This window comes from Staurois parvus, unplaced genomic scaffold, assembly GCF_062004578.1.
Source record: "Staurois parvus isolate SC_StPar_1 unplaced genomic scaffold, SC_StPar_1.0 ptg001107l, whole genome shotgun sequence".
NCBI classification, from domain to species: Eukaryota; Metazoa; Chordata; class Amphibia; order Anura; family Ranidae; genus Staurois; species Staurois parvus.
The window spans coordinates 203,827-231,207 of NW_028318903.1; the positions used below are offsets into that span (position 1 = coordinate 203,827).

Consider the following 27,381-nt stretch of genomic DNA (forward strand, 5'->3'; position numbering starts at 1 on the left):
ATTGTGAAACAATCCAAAGGGTTCAAATCATCAAGGGGGTTGATCTTCACGTAGGCCTTAAGGTGCACACCCCAAGAATGATGCCTTCATTGTGGGCAGCCTTCAAAAGTGTCTTGACAGAAGTCACCTGCAGGGCAGCATTTTGGCCATCATACAGACCGTCTAGTCCCAACATCGGGCAGAACCAGTATTTCTGCAAGGGTCCAGTTTGAGAGAGCGTTTCTTCTGCGTTGTTTTGTGAAATATTTTTTGCTACCAGGAGAGCTGTATACTTACCTATCAGTTATTTTCCTTTGCTGGCACATAAACCTGTCTGGCAGCATAGGAGTTCTTTGATGGAGGAGAGGAGGACTTGGGGTTTAGGTTACAAATATGTAAATGTAGAAAGGGTTCATCAGTAACATCTCCTTGTTATTTCTTGACTTGACTACTGTAACTCCCTCCTTATAGGCCCACTGTCATGGCCAAAAATCTTGTCCTCCCTACATTTCTGTCAGATAATGCACCACTTCACCCCCAAAAATTCTTGAAATTACAAATATTTCAGCATTCTCATGTTTATTTCTTTTGTTTGTATCGGTATGACACAAAAAGCAGAGACACAAAAAGCCAAATCTGACACATTCAAAGCAAAACCCCAAAATGGACTGGACAAAGTTATTGGCACCCTCCATGTAATATTTGGTCGCACACCCCTTGGAAAAAATAACTGAAATCAATGGCTTCCTGTAATAATAATCAATGAGTTTCTTCCACCTCTCTACTGGAATTTTGGATCACTCTTCTTCCACCAACTCCTCCAGGTCTCTCAGATTGGAAGGGTTCCTTTTCCCAACTGATGTTCTGAGATCTCTCCACAGGAGCTCTATGGGACGGAGATCTGGACTCATTGCTGGCCAGTTCAGTCCTCTCCAGCGCTTTGTCTGAAACCATTTCTGGGGGCTTTTTGACGCGTGTCATTGTTCTGCTGGAAGACCCAGGACCTCTGACGGAGACCCAACTTTCTGACACCGGGCCCTACATTGCACCCCAGAATTCTTTGGTAGCCTTCAGATTTCATAGTGCCATACACATGACCAAGACCTTTTGGTCTTTGATTTTGCATTTCCAGGTAGGGGGTAGGGGCGGACGGACCATTCGAGCATTGCCCGGGGGCCCCATGAAATGCCCCTGGTACCTTTTTTATAGGCTTTTTTTGTTGTGGGCAAGGATACAGGGGCCCCATGATCCCCTATTGCCCGGGGGCCCCATGAGTTGTCAGTCCGCCCCTGGTAGGGGGCATGCATGAGGTTAGTGATTGCCGAGGAGCTCCGTCGGGGGGGGGGAGAACTCTTAGTAAACAAAACAGTTCTCCTCCCTGTCAGCTCCTGCACACTGCTTTGCATGGCTGTGCACAACAGTGAAGCACACACACACAGCACATGATGTAAAAGGCACACAGTTAACCCTTTCATCCCCCCAGATATAAATCCCCTTTATTCCTAGTGCCATTAGTACAGTGTCAGTGTTTTATATTAGCACTGATCACTGCATTGGGGTTACTGGGGATGTCAGTGACACCAACTTAGTCCCCCCCCCTCCAGTGGCAGAATGCCCACCGCATTCCCGCTATAAGTCCCTGATCTCCGCCATTACTAGTAAAAGTTAAAAAAAAAAAATCCCAGTGTATATATACCGCCATTTGTAGACACTCTAACTTTCATGTTAACCAATTAATTTATACGTATTCAGTTTTTATTTAACAAAGACACGGAGCAGAATACATTTTGGCCTAAATTTGATTTTTTTTACATTTTTTATTACTAGTGTAACAAACCTTACCCTGTGCAGGGCCTATGTTCACCCACACGGGAATTCACAGGTGTTCCGTGCATCTCTGTGCAGGCAGCCCCATTGATGGTTATTGGGGGACAGCGGCTGCACAGACACAGTGGCAGCTCCCGATCCGATATCCATGCAGGTGCACAGGCAGCGCAAGTTAGGGGACCTGCGCCTGCATGGATGTTAGACTGGGACCTACCACTGTGCCTGTGCAGCCGCTGTGACCCAATAACCATCAATGGGACTGCCTGCACAGGGATGCATGGAACACCTGTACATCCCCCATATAAACAAGGCCGAAGGGCCGGTTCACACCACAAAAACACACTCCGGATGCGTTCCAGGTGCATTACTGCTTACAGTTCACACCACCAGGGGCGGACTGACCATTTGGAAACTCTGGCACTGCCCGAGGGCCCGGGGTCAGTAGGGGGCCCCATGAGATACCCCTGGTACCTTTTTTATAGGCTTTTTTGAGTTTGGGCAAGGACACGGGCCCCTTGATCCCCTATTGCCCGGGGGTCCCATGAGTTGTCAGTCCACCCCTGCACACCACACTTCGTTCCCATGCATTTTTTATATTGTATGTTTTGCTGTGTTCCAGTGGAGTTCTGTACAGAAAAAATGCAGCACGTTCTATTTTTTTTTTTGCACCAGAAACTGACTGCATCGGTGTAAACTAGGGCCATTGCAATACATGGAAAACAATGTGCATGCATTTCTGATGCAAAAAAAAAAAATGCACTGGACTGCATCTGGTCTGAACTGCCCCTGTCTCATCAGCTGCTAAACTTGAGTTTAGGAGCTTTTGGCATTTTTTTTGCCAAAGCTCCTAAACTCAACTCCATAAAAGCCTGTGTGTCCATTTACATATAGGCTTTAAGCAGAGTTTAGCAGCTGCCGCAGTTAGGTGAGGCTGAAAGTCCCTCTCCTGAACGCAGATGAATCGCGTTGAGCATAGCAACGTTTTGACCGCATTCCACGGGAAACCGCAAAACTGCGTTTTGCCGGGTTTCACGTTTTCCTGCGGCCGGTGGTCAGGGTAGGCTCGTGTACATGGAGCCTAAGAAAGAATAAGGTAGACGGCCTCAGAGTCTTTTCCAAAAGCAAACCAGGACCAGCAGCTCCCACATCTGTATCCTGACCGGTCTTCTACAGTATAAATAGACCAGAGCTGGACAAATTTGCTTTGGATCTAGGAGCCAGCTAAAAAAACGTTAGGAGCCATTTTTTTTTTTTTTTAAAGTAACAAAGCTTTATTTTCAATGCTGGAGAGCTCATGGCCAGGAAGAGGTTTGGCCATAGAGCACAGGGGGGGTTGTTGGCAAAGAGCACAGGGGGGAGCCAGACAGTCAGACAATGCCCTGCATCCCCACGTTGGAAGTATATTCATGCGATGCCAGGCTTGAAGAACTACAAATACTTGCATGCCCAACCAGCATGTACTGAGTGCTGCAGCTCCTTCACAGCTAGAAACCCAAAGGTGGTCTCCATCCTCAACACATCATCCACAGTCGCCTGATTTCTGATGCCCCCCCAAACCTCACCTGAGCCCCTTAATATGGGGGGCACAACTGAACCTCCTCAGGCTGCCATTGTTGGTAATCTCCACGTCCAGCTCCCCTCTCTCCTGAGCCATGATGGCAGTAGTGATGCTTACCTGGTCCTCCTCCTCCCCAGTAGAAGACTTCATTAGACAAGCTCAGGGTTCCATCCTTCGATCAGGGAGGATGATTGCCACTTTCCTGCCGCCCACCGCACTGCGTGAGGTCAAGAAAGCCCAGCTCAGGCCTCAGCCAAGATCTCCAGCCTTCCCTACTCCCGAGACTAAGCAGCGCCCAGCACGCATGCCCACAGCTGATGATTAAGTGCCGAGGACGGCCCCAGAGTGCTGAGAGGAGACACTTCCGGACAGTAAATGGGCCGACAAAAGAACAGGTGCCAAGATGCAATTTCCAGTCGCCATGGCGACCTGGTGCCTGCGATTTGTCAAGCCCTGAAATAGAAGATGTGACGTCTGATGGACGTCTGATGGCTCAGTTAGCTATGATTGGGTTGTGTGCTTCCTCCATGCAGCTGCCATGACATCAGATATTATTAATATTGTATTGCTTTCATTTCATAAGAATGTATTTGATTTGCATATATTAATCATTTTCCGTCTTGACATCACATCTCGATAGATGTCACATGACCGTGCGCAGAATTACAGCAGAATTACATTCCGGCGGTTCTACCTATGACTCATTGAGCGCAGTCACCCCTCTTCCCCCAGCTGCACATAGGACCATGCCAAGGGTTCGTCAGAACAGGCGGCCGCCTTTGGTGCTTCAGCAGGACAGAGAACAAAAAGGGCAGCACCGGCAACCTATCCTGCTGAAGCAGATGGCGGCTCATGTGGGGGTCACTTTGGCCGTTTTGCCCCGCCTGTTGTCCTCCCGCTGGTTACGCATACGGAGTTTACAGGTTCCAAAGCAACCATGCCATTCCTTCTATGCATCTAACCAACCTCTTCTATTATCAGGTATATATATTCAAGGAGAAATAACGGAAAACAGTCATCATTACAGTCACTCTCCGCGTCTGGCGACATGAGAAGAGCATGACAGAGGTAAAGCTACCAATCACAGGGCAGAGGATTCTGGGAAATCCCATCCAGTGGGCACCCTCGACACCTCTGTGTATCAGATGCCTGTGTCTATCGGCAGACGTGGTTTCACCTTCGCAGTCAGTACGTCGGAGAGCTCAGGATGAACAGGCGATCCTCTTCTTTGCGGATCCAGCGCAGCAGGCGGGAGACCCCGTTCACAGCTGATGATTTTGTCCCCAAGGGACTGAAACAAACGTAGAGCTCGAATGCCTCTGTCACCTGCAGAGAGGAGAGTGATAAAGGTCACAGAGACATCAAGAATTACTGAGAGGAAACTATAGCTGTGCACTTCCTGTGCCTAGGCACTCCGGAAATCGGTGCACTTCCTGTGCCTAGGCCCTCTGGATATCGGCGCACTTCCTGTGCCTAGGCACTCCGGATAACGGTGCACTTCCTGTGCCTAGGCCCTCCGGATATCGGTGCACTTCCTGTGCCTAGGCCCTCCGGATATCGGTGCACTTCCTGTGCCTCGATACTACGGATTACGGTGCACTGCCTGTGCCTAGACTCTCCGTATTACGGTGCACTTCCTGTGCCTAACCACTATGGATATCAGTGCACTTCCTGTGCCTAGGCCCTCTGGATACAGGTGCACTTCCTGTACCTATGCACTCTGGATATAGGTGCACTTCCTGTGCCTAGACACTCCGGATATCGGAGCACTTCCTGTGCCTGGGCACTCCTGTTCTTTATCCGCATAGCTGTATGTCCGCAGTCTGAGATCATCTAGGGCACTACTGCCTATAACTGCTAATCTCATCAAATTTGGAGTGAGATTGGGTGATATCACTACTAGGCTAATCACTGTTTTCCTTGCTGGAGAGGAAGCTGTACCTGGGAGCCACCAGTGGAAGGATCTCTCTGCTTATGTTTCATTCTGTGGATCTGTGCTTCCCCCACTATTATGACTCCACCAGTCTTCATGGGGGCAGAAGAAGCAAAGTCCACAGTCCAGCCTCTAACAAGACAGCCACTTTTACAGAGACATAGCAAGTGAGTAATGAGGAACATACCAGTTACAGGGAGAGGATAGGAAATACTGGGGACTTTGCCATCTGTTTGCCTTTTTTTGGGCACGGCTCCCTGTTACTGCTAGCCTCTGGAGACGTGGAATGAGATTTAGCGATGTTACTAATATGCAGCTCATTGTTCTGGTTGGAGGAAGCAAAGACTTGCCTCTAACCAAGATGGCTGCCCTCATGCAGAACAACTGTAACAGGTCAAAGGGAGGGCCAAATGAAAAATCCTTAGAACTCCAAAGTCTTCACTGTTCAACTGTTTACAACAAGCAGGGCAAAAGGTGACCACCGCATTTTGGTGACCACAATCCCCAGGGGGGGGGGGGGGGATTCTACTTCTACTGGGAACACAAGTAATGGCTGCTGTTTATAACATTCCCTGCAGGAGTACTTTTGAGTCCATTTACCATGCTGCCGTGTCACCCAGCCTTGATGAAGGGGGATTGTGTGGCCCCTGAAACAGGTCGGCTTTCTTTTGCTCTGCTTGTTGGAACTGAACAATAAAGATTTAGGACTCCTAAGGATTTTTCATTCTCTTTCTTACTACACTTAGATTTCTCAACTCGGGTAAATGTCCTCTCCTGAGGAGGGGGGGGGTCCCTGTCTTTGTGGTGAGCTACTGAATACAGGCCAGCTGGGCTTTAGAGGAAGCTCCAGTAAGGATTGGGGTGGGGGGGCCGCTGCATACAAATTTGTTTTAACTTCATGCATGAAATACACGAAAGTACAAAGCCTTGAGCCTTTAGAACCACTTTAACCTCTAACAAAAAAAATAATGATATTTAATAAATAAATAATAAATTAATCCCTAACTCTTAACCCCCCCAAAAAAAGTAAATCAATAAATTAATCACAAACCCTAACCCTTAATCCACCCCCCCCCCAAAAAAAAAAAAATAAAGTAAATTAATCCCTAACCTCTAACAAAAAAATTATATTTAATAAAGAAGTAAATAATAAATTAATCCTGAACTCTTAACCCCCCCCCAAAAAAAGTAAATCAATAAATTAATCACAAACCCTAACCCTTAATCCACCCCCCCCCCAAAAAAAAACAAACAAAAAATAATAAAGTAAATTAATCCCTAACCTCTAACAAAAAAATGCTATTTAATAAAGAAGTAAATAATAAATTAATCCCTAACTCTTAACCCCCCCCCCCCAAAAAAAAAAGTAAATCAATAAATTAATCAAACTCTAACCCTTAATCCACCCCCACAAAAAAAAAAATTATAAAACAAATAATAAAGTAAATTAATCCCTAACCTCTAACAAAAAAATGATATTTAATAAACAAGTAAATAATAAATGAATCCCCAACTCTTAACCCCCCCTCCCCAAAAAAAAATAAGTAAATCAATAAATTAATCACAAACCCTAACCCTTAATCCACCCCCCCCCCCAAAAAAAAAAATAAAGTAAATTAATCCCTAACCTCTAACAAAAAAAATATATTTAATAAAGAAGTAAATAATAAATTAATCCCTAACTCTTAACCCCCCCCCCCAAAAAAAAGTAAATCAATAAATTAATCACAAACCCTAACCCTTAATTCACCCCCCCCCCAAAAAAACAAACAAAAAATAATAAAGTAAATTAATCCCTAACCTCTAACAAAAAAATGCTATTTAATAAAGACGTAAATAATAAATTAATCCCTAACTCTTAACCCCCCCCCCCCAAAAAAATCCACCCCCACAAAAAAAAATTATAAAACAAATAATAAAGTAAATTAATCCCTAACCTCTAACAAAAAAATGATATTTAATAAATAAGTAAATAATAAATTAATCCCCAACTCTTAACCCCCCCAAAAAAAAAAAAAGTAAATCAATAAATTAATCACAAACCCTAACCCTTAATCCACCCCCCCCAAAAAAAAAAAAAAAAAATAGTAAAGCAATTAACCCCCCCCCCCCCAACAAAAAAATAAATATTAAAATTTAATAAGTAAATTATTTCATGAACTAAATAAATAAATAATAAATAAATAAATAATAAGGAAAGGCTGACCAAAAAAAAAAGCATGAAGCAGATGATATTTTTTCTATTGGCTATTAAAAAAAAAAACACTCAAAAAGGAGCTGCTCAGGTGTGAATGCGGGCTAACACTACCTAGGCATGGTAAATCAGCAACGGGGAACTGGCCAGCTGCCTGGAACCCACTGGTGTTACTGGTGACCAGCCCTTTGACCTCTGGCCCGCAATTTTTTGGGCACAGATTCCGGAGTACAGGTCCTCTTTACTGATATTGTACAATGAAGATCATACTATGGGTCACATACTTCTTCCCGGCAGCCTGGTTTAAAAATCTGCTCTGTATCCTGGGAGTTTATTACAGTTTCTAGTTGGGGAGAACAGTGGCGTCCCAAGGCAGGTGCAGGGGGTGCGGCCCGCCCCGGGTGACACCGACCGCATGGGGTGACACCGGACCCACTCCAAGAAAAGGTAAGTTGTAAAGAAAGCCGACGATCCCCGCAGAATGGATGGGATCTGCGAATTGGGGAGCATAATGGATCGGATTCTGATCCATTATGCTCAATCCGCAGATCTGAACCATCCTGCGGGGATCGCCGGCTTTCTATACAACTTACCTTTTCGTGGAGCGGGTCCGGTGTCACCCCGTATAGGCTGTATGCTGACAATCCCGGCAGGATGGATGGGATCTGCGGATTGGGGAGTATAATGGATCGGAGTCTGATTCATTATGCTCAATCTGCAGATCCGATCCATCCTGCGGGGATCTTCGGCTTTCTTTACAACTTACCTTTTCTTGGAGCGGGTCCGGTGTCACCCCGTATAGATCGTATGCCAACGATCCCGGCAGGATGGATCGGATCTGCAGACTGAGCATAATGGATCGGTGTCCGATCCATTATGCTCCCCAATCTGCAGATCCCATCCATCCTGTGGGGATCATCGGCATACAATCTATACGGGGTGACACCGGACCCGCTCCAAGAAAAGGTAAGTTGTAAAGAAAGCCGAAGATCCCCGCAGGATGGATCGGATCTGCTGATTGGGGAGCATAATGGATCGGAGTCTGATCCATTATGCTCAATCCGCAGATCCGATCCACTCTGCGGGGATCGTCGGAGGGGGTGTCACCAAGTGTTACCGCACCGGGTGACACCAACCCTAGGGACGCCTCTGGGGGAGAATACTTCTCTTTCTCAAACAGATGAAATGCCATTTCTTATTCAACAACATTTATATTCCGTTTTCATCGTTTGCTGTTTGCGTCTTTTGGTGACACATATCTATAAAACATGATTCGGAATCAGGAAAGAGAGTCTCTGGTTTCCTCCAAGCTGTTGGGGGGGGTCACTTACCCAGGCCAGTATGTTCTCATGGACTCCCATGTGGTAGATGGTGATCAGGGGACGGGCGCTGCAGTGCGCTCTGCCGTGCAGGTACTGATACAGCTCCACCAGCCGCCTTCTTTCCCGATCGGTGTCGTAGGGAGCCACCATGGCAGGACTGGAGGGAGATCACATGGTCACGCTTTCCTGTCTTCATCAGCAAGCATGCAGCATTTTTCATTTTCACAATTCAGATCTCAACCCTTTCTACTGCCAACATGTAGAAAAACTGCTAGCCAATAGGAACAGCTTATATAGAAGTGACTGAACACAAAGGTCTTCCTTGTGTTCTCCTTCTATATAAAGACACCACAGATAGAACAATGTCGATGCGTTTCAGCTAAATTCTGAAACCCGCCAACACTTCCAATGCGTTTCAGCATTTGGCTGAAACGCGTCGACGCTCTTCTATCCGTTTTAGTGTTTTAATTCCTGTGATCGAATCAATAAGATTCTACAGTCCCTGGTTGACTGCCGGCTTTTGCCGGGACCAGGGGTAGGCAACCTGCGGCTCTCCAGCTGTTGCAGGACTACAAGTTCCATCATGCCCCTGCGAGTCATAGCTGTAATTGTCAGTTTTGTAATGTTGCAATGCCTCATGGGAAATGTAGTTCCACAATAGCTAGAGAGCCGCAGGCTGCCTACCCCTGGCCTATACAGTGCATCCACTTCAGCCCCACCCATTTCTGGCACTTGTTTACATTTTACACATATGTATTCGTTTGATAGAAAGTGTCTTAGAACCCCAAACATTACATTTTTTTTTAAAAGCAGAGGCCCTACAGAAAAAAAATTGGTGGTTTTTGCTTTTTTTTTTTTTTTTTTTATTTACTGTTGCACGGCGTCTTTTTAAAGACAATTTTTCGGGAAAAATACAGAAATTTTTTTTTGTTAATTAGTGCAAAAAAAAAAAAATACACAACTCAATTTTTTTTTTAATGTAAAATATAACCCTTGTTTGTTTACATTTACTTTACACATTCTAGTGTGCTAGGTGTTAGCAGCAGTCCTACACCATTGCGCAGTTCCAATCCATATATAAAATGTAAAAGATGATGTTATGCCGAGTAAGTAGATACCAAACATGTCACGCTTTAAAACTGTGCACGCCTGTGCAATGGCGACAAATGGAGGTAATTTTACTACTTTTAGGCAAAGTTTTGAGCCCGGGTTCACACTGATGCAGTGCGCAATTCTCAGCGTTTTCAGTGCAAATTCCACGCCGCATCAGAATTGCACCCCGTTCATACAAGCTGCTGCGGCTGTGTATGTTAAAGCGGAGTTCCGCTCACCCTCTCAAAAAATAAGTCCGCATCTACAAAAACTGTAGCTGCTGACTTTTAAAAAACAGCCACTTACCTGTCCCTCGGTCCCGTGGTGTGTCCCCCGCAGCCCGTTTCACCTGCCGACCTGGAGGCCGGCATCTTCAGTGTGGGCACCCGGCTGTGACAGCTTGCTGCCTCACAGCCGGGAACCCACTGCGCATGCGCGAGTAGCACTGCGCTTCATAAATGGTCCTGTAATCTTCTGTTACCTGTCACGAGGGAAGGAGGGAGGACACCTTCCATCGCCTAGGCGGTCCGACCGCAATTGGGAGCCGGTACATGCTCCCCCCCTCCCCCGCCACCCAAAGGTGCCAATCCTTAATGGGGAGCGGGGGACCAGTCCTTAAAGCGAAACTTCCCCTTTTGGGTGGAGATCCGCTTTAAGTTAACAACACCCCGAAAGCGGTCTGCAAAACGTGGTGCGATGTGCAGAATTGGATCCCATAGGTGAGAATACCCGTGCGATCGGATCCTAGTGCGGATCAAAAAAAGGGTCTTGCACGTTTTTGGTGCGGTGCGATTAGAGCCATAGAGAATGTACGGCTCCGATAGCACCGCGCACAAATCGCATGTCATTTGCACAGGAATGCGGTGCGGTTCCTGTGCGAATCACACGCGATATACCGCACCGCATATATGTAAACCTGGGCTGAACGCCTTTACAGGTTACCTCATATGTGCGGGACGATCTCTGCGTGCGTGACCGACGCACGCATTCATCTTTGCGCTTGAGCACGGGGGAAGGGGCTGTGTGAGGGCACTTTTTTTTATTATTAAGTTATTTATTTTTTACACTGTCAATTTTAATTTTTTTTTAATCACTTTTATTGTCGTCACAAGAAATGTAAACATCCCCGGTGACAGCAATAGGCATGTAACAGGTACTCTTTATGGAGGGATATGGGGTCTACAAGACCCCCAAAAATCCCTCCTTTGCAAAGCATTAAAAAAAAAACAAATACATCGGTGTGATCAGTCTTTTTGAATGTTTTCACATTTTTAAAAATGGCAAACAAAGTTTACAAGTAAACAGGAAATGATGTCAGGTCATCGCTTCCGCTTTACAATAAAGGAGAGCCAATCACAGCCGATTCCGGCATTGTTCGGTGGACACATCGGCTGGTCACTTGGGACTCCTGGTGGGACGGGAGAACCCAAAAGAGTGATGGGGGGGAATGACACGACCCCTTCCGCTGCCCTTACAAACAATTGAGTGGCTAGGAGCTGCTCTGATTGCTTTACAAGAGAGCCGACCCAGTCCTGGGGTGATGCCCACAACTGCAGGCATCATTCTGGTACAACCACTGAAAGTACAGGCGACGTACCTCACTGGTCCAGACGTGGATATAAAGACACCACAGATAGAAGAGTGTCGACGCGTTTCAGCCCACTGGTGAAACGCATTGGAGTGCTGAAACGTGTCAACACTCCTCTGTGGTGTGTTTATATCCACTTCTGGACCAGAGTGTTGACACTTTTCAGCACTTCCAATGCGTTTCACCAGTGGGCTGAAACGCGTCAACACCGTTCTACCCGTTTTTTAGGGTTTTAATTCCTGTGATCTAATACAGTCCGGGGTTAACTACCGGTTTTTGCATATAATCTGTCTGGTGGACATACGGGAGGCCCTAGCTCCAGCACCATCACTTGCACACCAACTCCGGATCTATCCGGCTTGAGCACGGTGAGTTTGATTTTAGGTATGTTCTCCTTCTCCCCAGGAGGAGCGTAATTTGCACACTTTCATGCTTCAGTGAACCCCCAGCCGGCGTCCTCTGTTCACATACTTCATAGGACTCCCAGCCGGCCTCCCTTTTTTGCACACTTCATTGGACCCCAGCCTCCCCTATCCACAAACCTTATTGGATTTCCCAGTCAATCTCCCCTGTACACATAAGTCACAGGAACTCTGACCAGCCTCTCCTCTGCAGGCTTCCCCTATCCACATAAGTCATAGGACCTCTGACCCCCTGGCCAGCCTCTTCTATGTGCATATCCTTTTGGACCCTGGCTGGTCTTCCACACCTGCTTGCCACACTGAACCCTTGGCTCACCTCCCTATTGACATATGTCATTAAATTGATAGGTGGCCTCCCCTATCTGCACACCTTATTGGATCCCTGGCCTGCCTTCCCCATGTGAATATCTTATTGGACCCTGGTTGGCCTTGCATACCTGCACACTTCATGGAACCACGGCTGGTCTCCCTTATTGGCACGTTAATGAATCCCTGGCCGGCCTTCCCTATCCACACACCTTATTGGATTCCTGGCCATGCTACCCTATTCAAATATCCTATTGGACCAAGGCTGGCCTCATATACCTTTGCATTTCATTGGAACCCTGTCCAGCCTCCCCTATCCACACACCTGTTGAACCCCTGGCCAGCTTCCACTATCCACAGATCATATTTGGACCCCTGGCTGGCCTCCCCTATCCACACACCTATTGGACCCCTGGCCAGCTTCCACTATCCACAGATCATATTTGGACCCCTGGCTGGCCTCCCCTATCGACACACCTATTGGACCCCTGCCTGGCCTTCCCTATCCACACACCTATTTGGACCCCTGGCCAGCCTCCCATATCCACTCATCTATTTGGACCCCTGGCCAGCTTCCACTATCCACAGATCATATTTGGACCCCTGGCTGGCCTCCCCTATCCACACTCCTATTTGGACCCCTGGCTGGCTTCCCCTATCCACCCTCCTATTTGGACTCCTGCCTGGCCTCACCTATCGACACACCTATTGGACCCCTGCCTGGCCTTCCCTATCCACACATTTATTTGGACCCCTGGCCAGCCTCCCATATCCACTCATCTATTTGGACCCCTGGCCAGCCTCCCATATCCACTCATCTATTTGGACCCCTGGCCAGCCTCCCATATCCACTCATCTACTGCACCCCTGGCAGGTCTCCCCTATCCACACACCTATTTAGTTCCCTGGTCGGCCTCCCCTATCCACACGCCTATTTAGTTCCCTGGTCGGCCTCCCCTATCCACACGCCTATTTGGACCCCTGGCTGGCCTCCCCTATCCACACGCCTATTTGGACCCCTGGCTGGCCTCCCCTATCCACACGCCTATTTGGACCCCTGGCTGGCCTCCCCTATCCACACGCCTATTTGGACCCCTGGCTGGCCTCCCCTATCCACACGCCTATTTGGACCCCTGGCTGGCCTCCCCTATCCACACGCCTATTTGGACCCCTGGCTGGCCTCCCCTATCCACACGCCTATTTGGACCCCTGGCTGGCCTTTCCTATCCACACGCCTATTTGGACCCCTGGCTGGCCTCCCCTATCCACACGCCTATTTGGACCCCTGGCTGGCCTCCCCTATCGGCCCACCTTACTGGATCCCCAACTGGTATCTTTTCCTCACCTAGTGAGGAGCCCGGAGCTCTTAGATTTGTAGAGGAAATGCCTCAGTTCTGGGATCCCGATCGGTGCGACATCATAGAAGGGGTTGCTCAGCGCTTCCATCAGTGAGGCCCACACTCCCCTCTTCTCCAGCCTCTCCACTATCTTTCTCTTGCAGTCCGAGGCTGTGAAGAAGTCCTCCCGGTCAGTGGACACCATCAGGAGACACAGTTCAGGCTTGTGGCTCAGATATGAGATGTGAGCATGGAAGAAGCCAGAGGAATTGAACTTGGGGAGGCAGACGGGTGTCCAGGCCTCGCCTTCCCTGAAGGAGCTGGATGAGGTGACCAGGTTAAAGAGCAAATGGAGGTCAATGGGGTGCAGATACTGGTCCTTCTTCCTGACTAGAGTCACCAGCTGGTTATTGGACATCAGAATGGAGAAGACCAGGCTTTTGGCCTTGGCTTGCTGGAGACAGTACATGGCGGAATCTCGCAGGCTGGCCGCCATGGGAAGACAACGCACTGCTCCCAGGAGGAAGCTGGGGTCCACGTCCATGGAATCCAGCAACTTGTCCGTAATGCGCTCGGAGCCGGAGAGGAGCTGCCGCAGGTCATAGCTGGGTCTCTGCTGGAAGAAGTGGTGGAGCTGAGTCCCGGTGACCAGGCTCACAATCTGATAGTAAACGTACAGCAACTCCTGAGCGATTTCCTGTTCCGACTGTTGAGTGTGTGACACCGACACCAAAACCAGAGGAGAGCGACGCACAAACACCACTTTATATCCATCTGCAACAGACAAACCAAAACTGTACAGAAACGGGGGCTGGGCAAGCATCTGGGTATACCGGCAAAAACCATTTCTCATCCTTTACCAAAGTGGACCTGTCATTAAATATTTGTGGCGGCACCATCTATGTCCAGGCATCATCCAGGGTCACCAGGTGCCTTCTAGACTGAGGTGCCGGCTCAGAGATGACACGGTCATCTACATACAGGTGCCTGAGCAGTTCCTGGCTTTGTGCACAGATATCTGACACAGATCAGCCCCCTGACACAGCCTCTCACCTTGAGACTTGTAATCATTGGGGGAGGGGAGACTGAGGGAGGGGAGACTGAGGAAATGCTCCCTCCTCCTTCTACAAAGTTACAATGTACAGTCTGATCGCTGGGGAGGGAGACTGAGGAAATGCTTCCTCCTCCTTCTACAAAGTTACAATGTACAGTCTGATCACTGGGGGGAGGAGACTGAGGAAATGCCTCCTCCTCCTTCTACAAAGTTATAATGTACAGCCTGATCACTGGGGGAGGGGTGACTGAGGAAATGCTTCCTCCTCCTTCTACAAAGGTACAATGTACAGCCTGATCACTGGGGGAGGGGAGACTGAGGAAATGCCTCCTCCTCCTTCTACAAAGTTACAATGTACAGCCTGATCACTGGGGGAGGGGAGACTGAGGAAATGCTTCCTCCTCCTTCTACAAAGTTACAATGTACAGTCTGATCACTGGGGGAGGGGAGACTGAGGAAATGACTCCTCCTCCTTCTACAAAGTTACAATGTACAGTCTGATCACTTGGGGGAGGGGTGACTGAGGAAATGCTTCCTCCTCCTTCTACAAAGTTACAATGTACAGCCTGATCACTGGGGGGAGGGGTGACTGAGGAAATGCTTCCTCCTCCTTCTACAAAGTTACAATGTACAGCCTGATCACTGGGGGAGGGGAGACTGAGGAAATGCCTCCTCCTCGTTCTACAACGTTACAATGTACAGTCTGATCACTGGGGGAGGGGAGACTGAGGAATTGCTGGCCAGTGACACACCTCCAGTGTTAGATCACCCCCACTCTGGATGAAAGAGCACAGGGGGCACTTTTGGACAGCAGCATTGTCAGTCTGGGGGTGGGGAGGGTCTGTTGCGCTTCCCTTGCGGTGTTAAAAATCCTGCTTGCCGCATTTTTGGTGCACATTTGGCGAGTAAAAAAACAAAAAAAAACACCTCCCCATTGATGTCTGGTTCACACCAATGCATTTTTTTAGTGCTTTTTACAGAAACGCACTACAGTCCATTTAACACGTTTTCCTATGGCACACGTTTGTCGCCGCATTTTTGGAAAGGGTCAGGCCACAAAAAAAAAAATTCATTGAACGAGTCATAAACACGTGCAAAAACGCAAAAAGCACTGCAAAACGGACAAAATGCAAACTGCATCGGTGTGAACCAGGCCTGAAATGCATTGAAAACGCAGCAAAAATGCCCGCATGTTGCATTTTTTATGTGTTTTGCGTTTTTAAACTGCCCAGCAACAAGTTGGCCAAAAATAAAAAAAAATTTTTAAAAAACGTGTCATAAACGCGTGTGCAAAAACACAAAATGCACTGCAAAACGCAAACTGTATTGATGTGCACCAGGCCTGATATGCATTGAAAACACAGCAAAAACGCACAAGTGTTGCGTTTTTTTGGTCACGCGACCTATAAAAAAGCGCACCCTAAATGTGGCAAAATCGCAGGTAAAATTGCGCGCTTACGGCGGCCATTATCGGCACCTTTTTCAGCCGCCGATAAGTCGGTGCATTCCATGCTGCGAGACCCCAGAGAACACATAATAGGATACATCTATACCTGCGTGGATGGATCGGATGGCGTTCTTCTCCGATTCCAGAACCGACACCAGTGCCATCATCACACCGGCGGTGCTCGAGAGCGCCTCCTCTGAGCGATACCGAGAATACACCGGCTTTCCCGCTTCGCTAAGGACAAAGACGTGTTTCTGGTGCTGGTACCAGTCATCCAGAACCCAACTTCCCCCGTCCACTTCTGGGCTGGAAGAAGGGGTGGAGTCTTCCTGTCCCTGGTCGGGGGCCTCCTCTGGGCTCTGATCTATACTCTGTACGGAGCTGACACTCAGCTGAGTGCTGAGCTTGCTGAAGTCCTCACTGATCTGCTCCATGCTGCTGACCTCCACACTGCCGTCGGGGCCGGGACTCTGGGGGAGGGGAACCTCCACCTCTCCAGTGAGGTCTTCATAGGACTGAGCGTGGACAAACATGGCTTCATTCTGGCCCGCCCCTGAGGAGAGAGAGAGAGCGTGACCCCACAACATAAACCACAGTTCCCATGATACAGGTCAGTGACACCACAATACCAATTAGCGCTCGATAATCACTTGATGTGTTACTAAACCCACAACAGTACAATCAGTCTGTATATGCAGGAAAGCATGCTTGTTATACTCACTGTGGGACCTAAGAGGTTAATCCTCTGCATTGTGTAAAAAGGCTGTTTGATCCTGTCTTCTCTGATCCTCCCCTTCTTCTACTGTCCCCAATCCATCTGCTGATAGTATAGAGCTCTAGGAGTCACTACGTACGTGCTCAGTTTGATGTGTATGACTAGAGTTTTTTTTCCGGGAAGAGCGGATACGGTGAAGGCCGGGTCCGGGGAGAGCGGATACGGCGAAGGCCGGGTCCGGGGAGAGCGGATACGGCGAAGGCCGGGTCCGGGGAGAGCGGATACGGCGAAGGCCGGGTCCGGGGAGAGCGGATACGGCGAAGGCCGGGTCCGGGGAGAGCGGATACGGCGAAGGCCGGGTCCGGGGAGAGCGGATACGGCGAAGGCCGGGTCCGGGGAGAGCGGATACGGCGAAGGCCGGGTCCGGGGAGAGCGGATACGGCGAAGGCCGGGTCCGGGGAGAGCGGATACGGCGAAGGCCGGGTCCGGGGAGAGCGGATACGGCGAAGGCCGGGTCCGGGGAGAGCGGATACGGCGAAGGCCGGGTCCGGGGAGAGCGGATACGGCGAAGGCCGGGTCCGGGGAGAGCGGATACGGCGAAGGCCGGGTCCGGGGAGAGCGGATATGGCGAAGGCCGGGTCCGGGGAGAGCGGATACGGCGAAGGCCGGGTCCGGGGAGAGCGGATACGGCGAAGGCCGGGTCCGGGGAGAGCGGATACGGTGAAGGCCGGGTCCGGGGAGAGCGGATACGGTGAATGCAGGGTCCGGGGAGAGCGGATACGGTGAATGCAGGGTCCGGGGAGAGCGGATACGGTGAATGCGGGGTCCGGGGAGAGTGGATACGGTGAAGGCCGGGTCCGGGGAGAGCGGATACGGTGAACGAGAGTTTAGTAACACTTTAAGGACGGGGCCTTTTTCTGACACTTTTTGTTTACAAGTAAAAAATACACGCTGCTCAAAAAAATAAAGCAACACTGAAAACCCATCAGATGTCAATGGGGAGGAATCTCCTGCTGGATCTCTATACTGACATGGGCGGGGGATGGGTGAGGAACGTAAGGACGCCCCATTGTTGGATGGAAATGAAAACGATCGACCTACAGAGGACTGAATTCACAGACACCCCGAAAATCACAGTGAAGAAATGATGCAGCAGGCGAGTCCATTTTGCTGAAATATCATTGCAGCAACTCAGAATGGTCCTCAGTAGTCTGTATGGCCCCCACGTGCTTGTATGCATGCCTGACAACGTCGGGGGAGGCTCCTAATGAGACCACAAATGGTGTCCTGGGGGATTTCCTCCCATATCTGGACCAAGGCATCACTGAGCTCCTGGACAGTCTGAGGTGCAACCTGGCGGAGTTGGATGGACCGAAACATGACATCCGAGAGGGGTCCTATTGGATTTAGGTCAGGCGAGCGTGGGGGCCATTCAATGGTATCAATTCCTTTATCCTCCAGGAACTGCCTGCATACTCTCACCACGAGGCCAGACATTGTTGTGTACCAGGAGGATCCCAGGACCCGCCGCACCAGGAGGATCCCAGGACCCGCCGCACCAGGAGGATCCCAGGACCCGCCGCACCAGGAGGATCCCAGGACCCGCCGCACCAGGAGGATCCCAGGACCCGCCGCACCAGGAGGATCCCAGGACCCGCCGCACCAGGAGGATCCCAGGACCCGCCGCACCAGGAGGAACCCAGAACCCGCCGCACCAGGAGGAACCCAGGACCCGCCGCACCAGGAGGAACCCAGGACCCGCCGCACCAGGAGGAACCCAGGACCCGCCGCACCAGGAGGAACCCAGGACCCGCCGCACCAGGAGGATCCCAGGACCCGCCGCACCAGGAGAAACCCAGGACCCACCACACCAGGAGGATCCCAAGACCCGCCGCACCAGGAGAAACCCAGGACCCACCGCACCAGGAGGAACCCAGGACCCGCCGCACCAGGAGGATCCCAGGACCCGCCGCACCAGGAGAAACCCAGGACCCACCGCACCAGGAGGAACCCAGGACACACTGTACCAGCGTAGGGTCTGACAATGGGTCCAAGGACTTCATCCCGATACCTAATGGCAGTCAGGGTGCCATTGTCTAGCCTGTAGAGGTCTGTTCGTCCCTCCATGGATATGCCTCCCCAGACCATCACTAACCCACCACCAATACGGTCATGCTGAACCATGTTACAGGCAGCAGAACGTTCTCCACGGCTTCTCCAGACCCTTTCATGTCTGTCACATGTGCTCAGGGTGAACCTGCCCTCATCTGGGAAAAGCACAGGGCGCCAGTGGTGGACCTGCCAATTCTGGGGTTCAATGACCAATCCAGCTCTATGGCGCTGGGGAGTGAGCACAGGGCCCACTAGAGGACGTCGGGCCCTCAGGCCACCCTCATGAAGTCTGTTTCTGAAGTCGGTGCAAAACATGTCATCTTGGTAACCCTACATACGCTCCCAGCTGAAGCCGACGCCGGACACTGCCTTCCACCCTTTGCTTGCCGTGATGACGCCACCCAGGACTCCGGTACGCTGACACCACGTGATTCGAAGACGACAGGAGCATTCTCCGATCCCAGCTCCCTTCAGAGCGGACGGGCCGTCCTTTGGAGTGACACTGTTCACTTCAGGCTGGTCAAACTTTATTATATTTGCTACTTTATCTCACTTAATAAAGATGACCCGTCATTGAGAGCATATTCCACAGCACCTATTCTTTGCAGTTCTCTTCCAGTTCTGCTGACAGCACAAAATGTGGAATTTTTTTTTTCAATTTCAGTGATACCGGTCACCAGGACAAACAGAGAGGGGGAAAATCTTCTTAACGGGGACACAGAAAGTGAACAGTGGGAGGAGTTATGCAAATATCAAAATGCTTTGAGGAGTGGGCATTCCTAGTAGGGTTGCATTTGCATAGGCAACGCCCACATGTGATGCTGAGGCTCCATGATTGAAGGAACTGAAATGCAATAAATGAAAGGGGTGGGGTCAGGGACAGTCAGACGGAGGAGGAAAGCACTAGATGATGCTGGATGTCCTCCAGCCAGGAAATGAGTTGGAGCTCTATCTGACTGGCTGCGACTTCTAATGCACATTGTGAGAAGCTCCCAGTGTGCAGTGACATCAGAGGAAGCCTTTTCAGTCCAGGGGAGGAGCCAATACGCTTGTGCAAGACTGGAGGGGAGGAGCCGGCACGCCTGCGCAAGACTGGAGGGGAGGAGCCGGCACGCCTGCGCAAGACTGGAGGGGAGGAGCCGGCACGCCTGCGCAAGACTGGAGGGGAGGAGCCGGCACGCCTGCGCAAGACTGGAGGGGAGGAGCCGGCACGCCTGCGCAAGACTGGAGGGGAGGAGCCGGCACGCCTGCCCAAGACTGGAGGGGAGGAGCCGGCACGCCTGCCCAAGACTGGAGGGGAGGAGCCGGCACGCCTGCCCAAGACTGGAGGGGAGGAGCCGGCACGCCTGCCCAAGACTGGAGGGGAGGAGCCGGCACGCCTGCCCAAGACTGGAGGGGAGGAGCCGGCACGCCTGCGCAAGACTGGAGGGGAGGAGCCGGCACGCCTGCGCAAGACTGGAGGGGAGGAGCAGGCACGCCTGCGCAAGACTGGAGGGGAGGAGCAGGCACGCCTGCGCAAGACTGGAGGGGAGGAGCCGGTACGCCTGCGCATGACTGGAGGGGAGGAGCCGGTACGCCTGCGCATGGCTGGAGGGGAGGAGCCGGTACGCCTGCGCAAGGCTGGAGGGGCGGAGCCGGTACGCCTGCGCATGGCTGGAGGGGAGGAGCCGGTACGCCTGCGCAAGGCTGGAGGGGAGGAGCCGGTACGCCTGCGTAAGACTGGAGGGGAGGAGCCGGTACGCCTGCGCAAGACTGGAGGGGAGGAGCCGGTACACCTGTGCAAGACTGGAGGGGAGGAGCCGATACACCTGTGTAAGACTAGAGGGTAGGTTGGGTTTATTGATTTTCCCCAGAGATAAGAGCTGTGTACGCTCCGCGGACTATGTTGGCTGTAGATAGCTCACCTGGCTCGGTGCCCTGGGTCAGGACGGGGGCGGGGCTCTCAGAGCGTTGGTTCTCGGGGTCAGCGGACAGATTGGAGGAGGGCGGGATCACTCTGGGGTGTCGCTCCACCTTGTCATGGACATCAGAAGCCATTGGTGTCCTGTATGGGGGGACAGAATATCATATACACATCACTACAGGCCCAACTCTGCTGGTTACCCATAGCAACCATCTCCACTTCCTGTCATCTGACCGAAGGAAGCTGATTGGCTGCTGTGTCAGACCCCCAAATTACAGCAGACCCCTCCCCCATCCCGTCCGTTCCCTCGGTGTACACAGACCCCTCCCCCATCCCGTCTGTCCCATCGGTGTACACAGACCCCAAGCCTTCTCATCACCTGCCCGATCATTGCAGGATTCCCCCGGTGCATTGTGGGGCTGGTTATTCCTGAGCACCGCCCACAGGAGTTTCACACACGCCCCGCCCAACACTCCTCCCACCTATACAGAGAACGGGCCGACTTCCGGTACTACCTCTTCAAAGGAAGACCTACTTCCAGTGCCTTGTGGCTCCTCCCTCCGTCATTCCAAAGTTCCGCCCCTGGCCGCCTCCCCACAGCCCCGCCCAACACTCCTCCCACACTATCCTAACCTGATCTTCGTCTGGTCTAGTGCATTGCGGCTCCTCCCCTTGACGTCCCTAAGTTCCGCCCCCCCAGCGGGCTTCTCACAGCCCCGCCCTGCACTTTTCCCCTCCTCCCTCCGCTACCGAGGCTGACGTACTTCCGGTGCGGGGCGGAAGTGGAAGTCGATGCTCGAGCTGAGAGAGCGGAGGAGGATCAGTATCGGGGACCAACCTTGCCGAGCGTAAGACCGCCATTATCCGCCTTATATAGCGCCGACATGTACCATAGGGGTGAACAGAGGTTTCTGTGCCGGTTACAGGAGCTTACACTCTAATATCCCCACCTCCACAGTCATTATTAGTATATAATACATTTCTATATCTCTGACATATACTGTAGGGTTGTACATAGAACACCAAGTCAGTCTCTGTACCAGAGGAGCTTACGCTCTAATGTCCCCTCCCCCACAGTCACATCAGTCTCTGCGCCAGAGGAGCTTACACTCTAATGTCCCCTCCCCCACAGTCACATCAGTCTCTGTACAGAGGAGCTTACGCTCTAATGTCCCCTCCCCCACAGTCACATCAGTCTCTGCGCCAGAGGAGCTTACACTCTAATGTCCCCTCCCCCACAGTCACATCAGTCTCTGTACAGAGGAGCTTACACTCTAATGTCCCCTCCCCCACAGTCACATCAGTCTCTGTACAGAGGAGCTTACACTCTAATGCCCCCTCCCCCACAGTCACATCAGTCTCTGTACAGAGGAGCTTACACTCTAATGTCCCCTCCCCCACAGTCACATCAGTCTCTGTACCAGAGGAGCTTACACTTTCATGCCCCCTCCCCCACAGTCCCATGAGTCTGTGCACCAGAGGAGCTTACACTCTAATGTCCCCTCCCCCACACACACTATTATTATACATGTATATATCGCTGTACATAGTGTGTATTCTGTGACTTATTTTTTCCTCTCCCCATAGATCGATATTTGATGGTCGGTTCTGTTTCCTCTCTGCAGGTTGTTGATGTTTGGATGTCGTATAACGCAGAGAAGATGTGGGACGCTCCTCGCCCGCCGTTCGGGGCATTCCGGTGAGTTTTCACACCCGGAGGTTATGACGAGCTCCGTGGTAAGGTGCAGTTTTTCCAATCAGGGTGGCGGCGCACACGCGGCGGGGCGGAGTCTTGTTTTGCATGGAAATGATAGAAATTTGGGGAAGTAAATCTGTAAATCCGACACGCGGCCGGGAGGCTGTACAGCTGACAGCTTCCTTCCATGTCCCCCTGGTAGTGTGCTCCCTCTGCCTTGGCTCTGCTGGCCCTCCTATGGGCCCAGGATCCCCATGGTGAGGGGCACCGAGAAGAGGGAGACCAGCGAATGTCCGTTCACTGATCTTCCCTGGCTGGTAAAAACCAGCAAGCAACGTGCGTAGTCTCCTCCGGGTTCAGCTGTCACATTTCCCAGCTAATTTTTATTTTTTACTAAATGAAAGAGGACCAAAAATTTTGAAGAAAAATATTTTTTACGTTCTGTTATAAAACACATCTAATAATATTACATTTCTTCATAGATTTAGGCCAAAATGTATTCTGCTACACTGCTATAGTAAAAAATAACCGGAATCGGTGTAAAAATAACCGGAATCGGTGTGTATATCCGTCTGCGTGAAAGTCATTAAGTCTACAGCCTATAAGATCTATATCTGAGAATTGATCGGTCTGGATGGATGATCTCATTTCTTATGGCCCTAACATGTCAGAGCAGTACATATATCCCCCAAATGTCAGGACAGGACAGACCCCCCCCCCCCCAAATGTCAGGACAGGACAGACCCCCCCCCCAAATGTCAGGACAGGACAGACACCCCCCCCCCAAATGACAGGACAGACACACCCCCCCCAAATGTCAGGACAGGGCAGACCCCCCCCCCCAAATGTGAGGACAGGGCAGACCCCCCCCCCCCAATGTGAGGACAGGGCAGACCCCCCCCCCCCCCCCAATGTGAGGACAGGGCAGACCCCCCCCCCCCCAATGTCGGGACAGGACAGACCCGCCAAATGTCAGGACAGGATAGACCCCCCCCCAATGTCGGGACGGGGCAGACCCCCCCCCAAATGTCGGGACGGGGCAGACCTTCCCCCCCAAATTTCGGGACGGGGCAGACCTTCCCCCCCCCCCCCAAATTTCGGGACGGGGCAGACCTTCCCCCCCCCCCCCCCAAATGTCGGGACGGGGCAGACCTTCCCCCCCCTTCCCCCAAATGTCGGGACGGGGCAGACCTTCCCCCCCCCCCCCCAAATGTGGGGACGGGGCAGACCTTCCCCCCCCAAATGTGGGGACGGGGCAGACCCCCCCAAATGTCCGGGACGGGGCAGACCCCCCCAAATGTCGGGACGGGGCAGACCCCCCCAAATGTCGGGAACGGGGCAGACCCCCCCAAATGTCGGGACGGGGCAGACCCCCCAAATTGTCGGGGACGGGGCAGACCCCTCCCAATGTCGGAACGGGGCAGACCCCCCCCCCCAATGTCGGGACGGGGGCAGACCCCCCCCCCCCCAATGTCGGGACGGGGCAGACCCCCCCCCCCCCAATTGTCGGGACGGGGGCAGACCCCCCCCCCCAATGTCGGGACGGGGCAGACCCCCCCCCCCCAATGTCGGGACGGGGCAGACCCCCCCCCCCCAAGGCGGGACGGGGCAGACCCCCCCCCCCCCAATGTCGGGACGGGGCAGACCCCCCCCCCCAATGTCGGGACAGGGCCGACCCCCCCCCCAATGTCGGGACAGGACAGACCCCACCCCCCCAAATGTCGGGACAGGATAGACCCCCCCCTCAAAGGTCAGGACAGACCCCCCAAATGTCAGGACAGGACAGACCCCCCCAAATGTCAGGGCAGGACAGATTTCCCCCCCCCCCAAATGTCAGGCAGGACAGACCCCCCCCCCCAAATGTCAGGGCAGGACAGACCCCCCCCCCAAATGTCAGGGCAGGACAGATCCCCCCCAAATGTTAGGACAGGACAAATGCCCCCCCCCCCCAAATGCAGGAATGCAGCCAGAGAGGAGGAGAAATGATTGCTTTTACAGCCTTTAAAATAGGAAAAAAAATCTTCATCACCCCCCACAAGTAGTACAGTGTCACCATGGTGACGGTATGTTTTGTTTTTTTTTTAAAAAAAGGTAATCTAAAAGAAAAATGTAAAAAACATTTTTTAAATATTTTTGGTTATAAACTAATTTGGGTTATTATTTATTTTATGTTTTAATAAAAAGATAGATGAATACATTTTGGCCAACATTTGTGAAGAAAGATTAATGCCGGCCATAGACGGGTCAAAAATCAGCCGATTTAATGCTTTAATTGGTCGGCCGTTTTTCAGGGTTTTGGCACATTTTTTTTATCGGTGAAGTTGGAAAAAAATCGGCCGATTTTCCCGACAATGATGGGCAAATCAGCTGATCTTTTATCATGACCTGCAAGGAGAAGAAAAAGAAGAATAAGAATTCCAATCTGCTATTATATTTGACATGAAAAAGTCTTGCGGTTGCAACAATGTATCTATTTGTATCCGAATAAAAACATCTGCATCCGAAATGGATACAAATAGATACATTGTTGCAACCGCAAGACTTTTTCATGTCAAATATAATAGCGGAGCTCTCTGCAGGGACAGAAGTAATTAAATGCCGGCTTAAAAAAACAGCTGGTTTTTGACCCGTCTATGGCCTACATTATTTGCAAAATCTTATAAGAAAAACACTTTTTTTTTTTTTTCAATATTTTTGGATTTTTCATTTATATGGCAAAAAAATAAAAATCTCAGCGGTGAATAAATACCACCAAAATAAAGTTTTATCTGTTTCAAAAAAATACTAAAAAAAATCATATGGGTACAGTGTTGCATGACCGCGCAATTGTCCTTCAAAGTGTGACGGCGCTGAAAGCTGAAATTTGGCCTGGACAGGAAGGGGGTGAAAGTGTCCGGACTTGAAGTGGTAAATAAAAACATTGCAGAACCCTGTACAGTGGGGGGAGAGCATCTGGAAACGCATCAAAAATGTGTCAATAATGCGCATGTAGAAAGGCGTCCATGATGGATCTGGAGCAGGGGCGGACTGACCATTTGGAAACTCAGGCACTGCCCAAGGGCCCGGGGTCAGTAGGGGTCCCATGAGATGCCCCTGGTGCCTTTTTCATGGGCTTTTTTGAGTTTGGGCAAGGACACAGGGGCCCCATCATCCCCTATTGCCCGGGGGCCCCATGAGTTATCAGTCCGCCCCTGATCTGGAGTATGTTTTTGTGGGCCAAACCGGCCCTGAAAGAAAATCCCAAATTTTCGGTGATCACCAGAACAGGGAAAGTATTCCAGTGGGGACAACTGTGGATTTTCCTCACTTTGGAGGGATTTCTTCACTTCCTGTTTTGTTTATGGGACAGGAAGTGAAGGTAAATCACTCTAATGGGACACAGGTGGCAAAAAAAAAAAACCTGTGGAATTATAATCCTTCCTTTTTCTATCCAAAATGAAATAAAGTTTTGCCTTTTTAGTTCTTCAAAACAGAATTAAACCCACCGATTTGACAGTTTTCCAAAACGGTTCCATTCAAGGCATGTCTCTGATTAACTGTTAAAGCGGAACTAAACCTTCCTATCATTTTCAGTCATGGAAGCTTTTTGGGCCATCTTGGCCTCTGTTTGATCTACAACTGCACGTGATCGGTTATGACACCAACCATTTGATGGTTTGGTTGAGAGCACGAGCAACTGTGACCATTCTATTCCCGACACGTGCCAGGAATAGAACGGTGTTTTGAAATGGTTAAACTGATGGGTTTAGTTCCGCTTTATTGTTTGGGCTTATGTCTTTTTTCAACCAAACTTTCAAAAGCTTCAGATGGCTGGTTCCTTAGCCGATCACATGTGCAGCACCATGGCAGCTGCAGGTCAAACAGAGGCTAAGATGGCAGCTTAGGCTGTAGGAGCAGTGGTGTCCCTAGGGGGGTGCGGGCTGCACCTGGTGACACCATCACAGGGGGTGCCAGAGCAGGATGCCGGCACAGTGACAGCTGCCACGCCACGGTGTAGAAGTAAAATGAGTATCTCCTGAAGCAACTGCGGATGTGCCGGTTTCAGGCCGAAGAAGCCGATCGCCGGTTCTGTGCTAAAGTCGGAGATCGGCTTCTTCAGCCTGAAACCGGCACATGCACAGTTGCTTCGGGAGATATATATCTTCAAGGGATACTCATTTTACCGCTACACCGGCACCGCTCCTTCCTCTCTGGAGGGGTGACACCACGTGTTACTGCACCGGATGATGCCAAACCTTGGGATGCCTCTGTGTAGGAGGTTCTTCAAAGGACTCTCTATGCCTCTTAGAAAATATCTTGGGTTGTTTACTTTCCAAAATGTGATCTTTTTTATGGGTGTTTTCTCACACATGTGGTATTGCCATACTTAGCATGGATATACTAAGAATCACACCCCAAAATACACTACGGTACTCCTGCTGAGTATGGCAATACCACACATGTGAGACTTTTTCACAGCCTAGCCAGATAGGGGCCCAAAATTCAAGGAGCACCTTTGGGCTTTCAGGCAGCATCAATTACACATAAATTACACATCTAATTCTAAGATATTTCTAACACGTAGCATGGATATACTAAGAATTACCCTCCAAAATACACTACGATACTCCTCCCGAGTATGGCAATACCACACGTGAGACTTTTTTACAGCCTAGCCATGCAGAGGGGCCCAAAATCCAAGGAGCACCTTCAGACTTTCTATAGGCATAAATTATGCATCTAATTTCCTGACTACATTTTATGAGGCCCTGGAGCACCAGGACAGTGAAAACACCCATAAAAAAGATCACATTTTGGAAAGTAAACAACCCAAGATATTTTCTAAGAGGCATAGAGAGTCTTTTGAAGACCCTCCTACACTAATATACTAAGAATTACACCCCAAAATACACTATG

At 50.6% G+C, this 27,381-nt stretch overlaps 2 protein-coding genes across 2 annotated transcripts in view; one reads left to right on the forward strand and one right to left on the reverse strand.

Annotated features, from left to right (window-relative positions):
• Positions 1–541: 541 nt before the first annotated feature.
• On the reverse strand, positions 542–21,285 carry MON1A (MON1 vesicular trafficking associated A). The gene is made up of 6 exons (XM_089658866.1): positions 21,169–21,285; positions 20,791–20,930; positions 16,166–16,612; positions 13,567–14,332; positions 8,823–8,970; positions 542–4,690 (listed from the first exon to the last, which is right to left on the reverse strand). Exons 2-6 carry the CDS (start codon positions 20,921–20,923, stop codon positions 4,550–4,552), a joined length of 1,635 nt encoding a protein of 544 aa, XP_089514992.1. The 5' UTR covers positions 20,924–20,930; positions 21,169–21,285; the 3' UTR covers positions 542–4,549.
• Positions 21,286–21,518: 233 nt separating this feature from the next.
• The window catches only part of LOC149440247 (uncharacterized), a gene marked incomplete at its 3' end in the record, with an annotated part of 47,863 nt that continues 42,000 nt past the window's right edge, over positions 21,519–27,381 (forward strand). Inside the window, exons 1-2 of the mRNA XM_089658867.1 lie at positions 21,519–21,637; positions 22,415–22,488. Coding sequence (XP_089514993.1) covers positions 22,430–22,488 — 59 coding nt within the window. The remainder of the gene's footprint in view (positions 21,638–22,414; positions 22,489–27,381) is intronic.

What these genes read in the sequence shown, in the direction of transcription:
- MON1A (XM_089658866.1), bottom strand. Translation starts at nt 20,923, where the DNA reads ATGGCTTCTGATGTCCATGACAAGGTGGAGCGACACCCCAGAGTGATC. An exon ending in AGCTCCGGGCTCCTCACTAG is followed by an intron (nt 8,971 to 13,566) that starts GTGAGGAAAAGA and finishes ATCTCCCTCCAG; the next exon opens with TCCTGCCATGGTGGCTCCCT. An exon ending in ATGAGAACATACTGGCCTGG is followed by an intron (nt 4,691 to 8,822) that starts GTAAGTGACCCC and finishes TCCTCTCTGCAG; the next exon opens with GTGACAGAGGCATTCGAGCT.